The 7,799-nt window shown below is 34.7% G+C and overlaps 1 protein-coding gene across 9 annotated transcripts in view; it reads left to right on the top strand.

The window, feature by feature from the left end:
* The window catches only part of COL24A1 (collagen, type XXIV, alpha 1), a 247,039-nt gene that overhangs the window by 152,881 nt on the left and 86,359 nt on the right, over positions 1 to 7,799 (top strand). For all 9 annotated transcript variants that reach the window (XR_001145261.1, XM_012722607.1, XM_012722606.1 and 6 more), the window contains 2 exons: positions 2,798 to 2,851; positions 5,803 to 5,856. Coding sequence is in view for 8 of the 9 variants with exons in the window: in XM_012722607.1 (XP_012578061.1) it covers positions 2,798 to 2,851; positions 5,803 to 5,856 (108 nt within the window). In the remaining variant the exon portion in view is untranslated. The remainder of the gene's footprint in view (positions 1 to 2,797; positions 2,852 to 5,802; positions 5,857 to 7,799) is intronic.

Here is a 7,799-nt window from a genome sequence, read left to right as displayed (position 1 = left end):
ACACACACACACACACACACACATTGGGTAATTAAATAGATGGCAGCTGTTGACTCGGAAAGGGACTGTATACAACTGTTTCGGGAGCTACTCTGTCAGTGACTTCATCTGCTGTCCCTCGTTGAAATCTGCTGCCCCCTGCCTGTTGTTTCCTTAATAGCATTACATTTGACAGAGGTCAACCTAATGGATCAGAGAGACCAGAAAGAAAAATGACACTATACAGTCAAGGAACTTGTATGTGAAACTGCATTCTGAAGTCATCCCAGAAAAACATTTACTGAGTGTTAATATTTACTATTGGGGTTTCTATTAAATTAATAGAAATGGGATTTCTATGGATTCTTTCTGCCTCACTACACTTTATTTATTACAAAGGTAGTATGTCCCAATGAGTGGATAAATTTGGAGCTTATCTTATTTTAGAAAAATCAGGCCAAGAGAAATAAAATTATTTACTCAATTTACATACATTCCTTAGAATTTCACTTTCATTTTCAGACTGTCAGATATGCCTAAATAAAATGAAATTTGATGTTTGGCTTTCTCAATTAAGTAAAAAAAAAAAAAACTAGGACTATTTTGTAACCAAAACTTACTGCAAGCAATTTCCATAGACTATTGGAAGAGTAAAGTTATTTTAGTGGATGACTTGGGCTCAACACTAAGTCAAGAGTCTAGGATAGTTCTGAGATTTCTTAGCACTGTACCTACATTGATGGAAATGAAACATAATTTTAAGATATTGGGGAAGTTAGGATCTATCAATTCAAGAAATCCAGACAGTCACAAAGATTTATTTGATCTTGCACAGTAATCTTGGTGTCTATTACACAGGCAGTGCTGTGTAGTAGAAAAGATATATTGAAGGTCACACTGACCTTTCTTCTAGAGCACACTCCTAATAGCTATGTAGTCTCTGTTTTCTTTAATATAAATAAAAAGAGCTTAAATGATAAGCTTCAGAATATTTACATAGAAGTTTTTTTTTTTAAAAAATGTACCCATGCTTTTCCTCTTTCTGGCCTTTTCATTATCATTTAATGCAACTCATAGGTCTTCCATTAAACTGCCAGTCAATTTCTGCTTGTGATGAATTTTTTTAGTTTTTTGCTTATGAAAATGTCTATTTTACAACCATCCTTAAAAGCTGTTATCACCAAACGCAGAATTCTCTGTTGATAGGTTTTCTTATCCTTATTTTCATCCAGCACTGCAAAGATAACATGTCATTTTCTTCAGCCTCCATTATATTTCTGATGAAAAGCCCACACCTACCTTCCTCATTATTCCTCTGTTGAATATGTCATATTCTTTGCTGCTTTCATGATTCTCTTTTTATCTTTGACTTCCAGTTGGTGACTCTGATGTGCCAAGAGGAATTTTCACCAGCATATTTTCAGTGACATTATTGAGTATATCTAGAATAGCTACTTTAAAATCCTTGTATGATAAATTTAACATTTAGTTAATCTTGACTTTGATCTCCATTAAATATCTTATTCCCTATAAAGTGGGAAAACATATCTCCTGTCTCTCGCCAGACAACCATACATAACTAAATATAGCATTGATGATGATTATTTAGAAGATTGCATGTTGATAGGAATTTTGGATATCTTTACTTTCTATACAACACAATTTTTCTTAGACATTACTTGAAGGAAAAATGATAAATGTGAAACAGTTTATAGTTGCCAGCCTTCCTAAGGTAAATAATGTAGAAGGCACAAATTGCTAAGAGACAAAGATCATGTTTTGTAGTCACTAGTTCTGGCACAAAGTACTTGATCAATGATCTTTGAATGGGAGAGTCAGAAAGAACCTGGAATTTGAGTTTATGCCATTTGGATTACACTTCCCTAGCCAAATTCATTATCATGAAAATCAGTAAGCATGATATAAGTATGGGGAAAGGACAGTGGAAGTGTATAATTTGATTATTTCTGGTCCACTAGGTTGTCAGACTCATGTGCCTTTCCATTTTTAAGGGCTTAAGTCATACATATTGAAACATTGCAAAGATGAGATTTTGGGGGAAAACATATTAAAAATATAAAAACCCCAATTTTAAATAATGATGGGTAATTGTCACTGGAGTGTGCATTAAATAAAAGAACACAGGCAGATACAAAGAACTCCTATATATCCAGAAGAATTGAAAACAGGGATTCAAATATATGGCTGTATATCAATGTTTATAGCAGCTTTACTCACAAAAGCCAAAAGATAGAAAGCTCAAATACTTCTTGATTGGTGAATGGATAAATAAAATGTAGTATATAAATAAAATGGTACTTTTTTCAGCCTTAAAAAGGAAGTCTTGAGACATAATTTTGTAACATGTATGAACCCTGAAGGCATGCTTTGTGAAAGCAAGACACACAATAAATGCTTGGTGATTTCCCTTATGTGAGATACTAGAGAGTCTTATTGACAGAGATGGAAAACAGATTGGTAGTTCTCTGGAGAAGGAAGAGGTGATAGGAAGTTACTGAATGAAGACAGTTTAAGAAGATAAACATTTCAGTCTTCAGTTTAAGACAATAAACATTTCTGAAAATAATGTATTGTAAATGGTCATGGTCGCACAGTAACCTAACGGTACTTAACTGCCACCAAAGCACACATAAAAATTCTTAAAAAGTCAAATTTTATGTACATATATTTTAGCACACACACACACACAAATAGAGGTAAACAGAAAAGTTGGATGGGTAGGTTGGTTAAGTAAAACTGAGGTTAAAAAAAAAACACTTTCAAGAATCACTGCTTTTCAACTTTTGCCTTTGTGCAGGGATTACCAGGTCCCCCTGGGAGCACAGGAGATAGGGGTCTTGCAGGAGAACCAGTAAGTTTTTCTCTCTATTATTTTTTATTGTGTTTTTCTCATAATGTATATTTATTTTTCCATTATATTGCCCTGATGTGTCTGATAGTTTATGAAAGCAGCATGAGAATTTTGCTGGGGATTTAGAGTCTTGCCTTCCTGGTTTCATATAGTTAAATTGGTTCCTGTTTTTGTGGAACTGTTAAAATTTCACCTATTTCTGTTTCCCACAAAGATAACTCTGTCTTATTGAATCTCAGAAATTTTCCTTCTGAATGACTCACTGTTTGTACAATAATTATTACACTGCCACACACACAATCACACTTATGAGCCCAACTCTATAATAAAAGACCATTTAGAGAAGCCAAATTCTACATCAGATGAGCCAAAAGGTACAAATATGATAGAAATGCTGTTACCTCAAAAATACAAATGCAATTTCATAAATACTGCTCAATTGCAAACTTTCCGTGGAAAATGGATTATAAAAAGGAAAGAACTTGTCACCTACTTTCTCACAATTTATGCTTTATTGCCTATGAAGTCATTCTTCTGGCTGGTGGTATCAGATATAATATGCTGTAACAGGCTTGTAAGATTTACAATACAATGTAGTATTTCAAACCACTGAACTAATGTTATCCATCAGTTGCCACAAATGTTTACAGGTGACCTTTGCATAATTCATTTAGCTAATAGCAAGTGGAAAATTCTAACCCTTAAAGAGTTATTTAACCAAACTGTCCCTCTCTTCCTTTACATCATTCCCCTATGATATGAACTCTCTAGACAGTAAAGATTCGATGATAGAAAATTATTCCAAATCATCTTAGATATGGCATTGATGTTATTAAATCATAACCTTCTCCCTATTTTGTACAGTTTAACCAGTCATCCTAATTCTAATCTTTACTTCATCCAAAAATAATGCAACCATCTTTAGCTTTGTTTAGTTAAATATGTCGTTCTTCTGAGAACTCTGTAGCTCCTTAAAGCAAACACCATTTTTTATTTGTAATCCTCTTCCTTGGTATATGCTCTACCCAGTATGTGTTTATTATACTGAATTGACAAAAAGTCACTTACACAAGGCATGATCATTTTAGCTAGTAATATCAGATGGAGTGAAATGGACCGAAAACTAATTTAGTCTAAATAAAGAACATATTTAAGTGTGTCAGTAGAGTTGTGGAAATAGCAGAGATAATACTTGGAGTTTATATAAGGAAAAATTTATTATGGTAGCCATAAATGACTAAATTGCTTAACAGCATCTTGAAACTGACATTCAGTTCAGTGAGACAGTAAATAAAATATAAATCATTTTCTAATGGATGTAATGGACTCTACTGTATATATGCAAGCAGCATGGTCATATCAGAAAAGAAAAGGAAATAAGAATATTATTGGTAAAATAATGGACTTAGAAGAGAGACTGAGACATTTATACTTGAGAATAATAAACTAGGCATATTTAGCTTTTATATCTCCAATACCTGCTAGAGTTGGTTTCTTTTTCCAGACAATTTTCAAAACCTGATTTCTTCACTACAGTACAAGTATTGGCCATTCATTCAACAAACAGATACTTGTTAAGAACTTGTACTTGCAATGTAGTGTAAGCATGGCATTTTCAGTCCAATAGAGCAGTATGCATGAAATAAATATCACAGGGGTAAACTAATAATTGCCAACTGTTGCCTTCCATGAAGTATCAAAATCCATCCAGCTCTGTGAGAATAGAATAACAGAAAAATAACAGAAAAACCACCCTGATCTGGGATTGTGTAGCCTTCCCTTAGGAAAATCATTTGAGCTGTGATCTGAAATATCAATTACCTGGGAAAAAATATGGGAAGGTCATTCCAGTGAGAAATCATGAGCTGGTAACACTGCAAGGCGAGGGTGGAAAAGGAGACAGGGACCAAACCACATACAGCTTCATGAATGCTCTTCCCTAGAATTTGTATTTTTACTCTAAGAATAGAGAGGAGTAGCAGGCAGGTCAGGAGAGGTCTGCCATACTATGTGGGTCACCTCCCTGGCCGGGGATTGAACCTGTGCTACAGTGGATACAACAGCCTCACAGTGCTGGGTTCTAACCTATTGCGCCACCAGGCAAGGCCCTCATAAAGATAATTTAAATGAGGGCCCTCCCTGGTGGCGCAGTGGGTTAAAGCACCGCACTGAGAAGCTAAAGCCACTTCCGCATAAGTTCGATCCCCGTCTGCCCCGGAGGTGACCACATGGCGTGGCAGACCTCTCCTGGCCCTCCCGCTGCTCCCCGTTGATCTGCCTGTTCTGCTCCCCGCTCTGTCTCCGGTGAATCCTCTCACCCTCCACATCTCTGGCCTGTACTCCAGTTCTGTATGAATAAAATAAATAAATCTTAAAAAAAAAAAGATAATTTAAATGAGAAAATAGAGATCAATAACAAAGGACTAAGAATGACCTTTTACAGTAATCTAGATCAAAGAGTCCTTTCGACTAGTAGAGGAAAGAAATGGATAGATGTAAAATATTCAAAAGAATATAAAATCAACAAGAGATATACTGTAGGTGAGCATATGATTCCTAAACTTCTGGCTTGAAGAACTAATGAGATGTCAGGAATATCATTAGAGAACTAGGTTTGAGAATGGACATTTATAAATTCAGTGTAGCCAAGTTGGATTGGAGATGCCTTTGAGAATTGTGAAGTAGGCAGTAGTTATGAAGCAGAAGAATGTATTGATGAAACATTGGAGACAGTGGCCTAAAGTATATAGGAGTAAGAAAAGGAGGTCTAAGGATATATTTGGAAGAAATTCTATATGTAATGTATGTTAGTAGAAGAGGATGGACTGTAGAGGCGGTAAGATGAAAGTCAGACTCAGGGGTATTAATCTTAAGAATAGCTGTTTTAATAAATTAAACGTTTTAATTAAAAAAAACTTTATTCTCAGATCTTAGATCTTATTTTAATGTAGGGACCACGAGGACTTCAAGGCGATACTGGAGCCCCTGGAGAAACAGGTGCTGAGGTAATTTGGGGGAGTTCTTTCTTGTTAGTTCATTACTCAATGCTTATTTTAAGACCCTCCTGAGGTAAACGTTGATATGTAAGCCATATTGTATGAAGAACAATTCTATAGTAATTTTTTCATAGTCGAAAAATAAAGTCAAGGATGACTATTGCACCTAATTGTACACATTTAAAGTTTTCCTTTTAACAACTCATTTAAGTGACAACAAAATGTGAGCAAATACTTCCCCTCCAGTGATTTAGAATTATATTGACAATCCTTCACTAGAAAGTAAATTTCCTTTATAGAAGAACATTGGGAGGTGACACTTTACTTCATTTTTGTTGTTTGTTAACTTTTAGCACTATATAAGTCAGATATACGTCTCTTCCTCTGTTTCTTCTGTGTTCTCTTATTCTCCTCCTGACATAAGACTTTCTGAATCTTAATGTTTAACTGTACTTTCTCTTCCTCAGCTTTGAATTATATTATCAGTGCCTTTAATGAGCAATAATGCCTAAGAATTCTTGGTTTGATAGCTTCAACTCATGTGGAATTTTCCCTCTTAATCTTACTAAATTCAAGCTGAAGTAGAAGACTAAATTTGTATCATATTACTAACATCATGATAATAGTTAGCATCTGTGGAGCAGTTTTAAATGCCTCCTGGCATTCGTGTGTTTTACCATGTTAATGAATTCTTACAACACTTCTATGATGTAGGTATACTTATTCTCGTTCTAAGGTGAGGAAACTAAGGGAAAAAATAGTTTTAAAAAACTTCCTCAAGAGGAATACTTTCTAGTAGTGGTAGAACCTGGATTTAAATTCATATGATCTCTTCCCATTCTCATAAGCATGGGAATGATTATGTAGTGATGCCTCTTATTATGTAATGATGCCTCTTTGTGCAAGAGTGTCATTTTTCCAGTTTTCAACTGAGATTAGAAATAGAGAAGGCAGTTTACAATAGTATGCCGATCCAGCACTGGCATAGGTAAAGTGGTACACAGAGATCAAAAGACTGACTGTTTAAGCTAAGAAAGAAAGAAAAGAAAGGGGAACTGGGAGACAGGAAAAATTAGAGACTGGAGAAGGTCTATGAGATTAAAGGCAATTTTGATATGAAGGAAGTCCTAAACAGTTGGAATCCTCTCTCAAGCATAAGATACTAAATTCTATCATTTATGATACCTCAGAAACCCAGTCTCATTTCAGAGACTTTTAAGTAACAGACTGTACTGCCTCTAGTAACCCAAACATCACAAAGGTAACTAAAAGGAAATTTAAACAGTAGAATTCCTAGAAGTGAGTAAGTACTGGTAAAACAAAAAGTATAAAGCAACTAAGCTTATAATAAGCTTCCAGTAAGGTGGACTATCAAAAAGCATACTTCCTGAATATAGCATTGACATTAGAAATTTTTTTTTAAATAATGGCCTTTGGTGAATGTGGCTACAGTGTTTGTTATAAATCCATATGTACTGTTGTGTGTGTATAGTTTTCATTTTTAAAAGAAGTGAATATGGATTGTAAGCCTGAGTCAAAACAGAAATAGACACTTCCTCTCCTGAAGACTCTGGGTATCTTGTTGGTGAGTACAGTAACATATATTTGAAGAGGTATGAATCTATACCTCCAAATATGTACTGTGCTGTAAACCTATGTCATCTCAATCAAGGAAAATGTTTAATGCTTCAGGGACATATTCTCATTTCTAGTTATTACAAAGAAGTTTCTCAACCATAGATCTGAAATGTTAAGAAATCCCTAAAAAATCAAAAGCAAACAGAAAATTTGGGTAAAATAATAGTGAGTGAATGTTTTAAATTACCCCTCTAATATAAAGTCATGGGAACTGTATACATGTGTGTGTTTCAAATTGTATATTTGTATACACACACACACACAGAGTAATGAAAAGCCCCAGTCTTGTCTTTAGAGAACAAGAGAGCAGTGGG

Source organism: Condylura cristata, unplaced genomic scaffold (assembly GCF_000260355.1).
Source record: "Condylura cristata isolate star-nosed mole 26May11 unplaced genomic scaffold, ConCri1.0 scaffold00008, whole genome shotgun sequence".
NCBI lineage: Eukaryota > Metazoa > Chordata > Mammalia > Eulipotyphla > Talpidae > Condylura > Condylura cristata.
The sequence above is the reverse complement of the archived record's forward strand: the minus strand, read 5'-3'. Positions and strand labels throughout refer to the sequence as shown.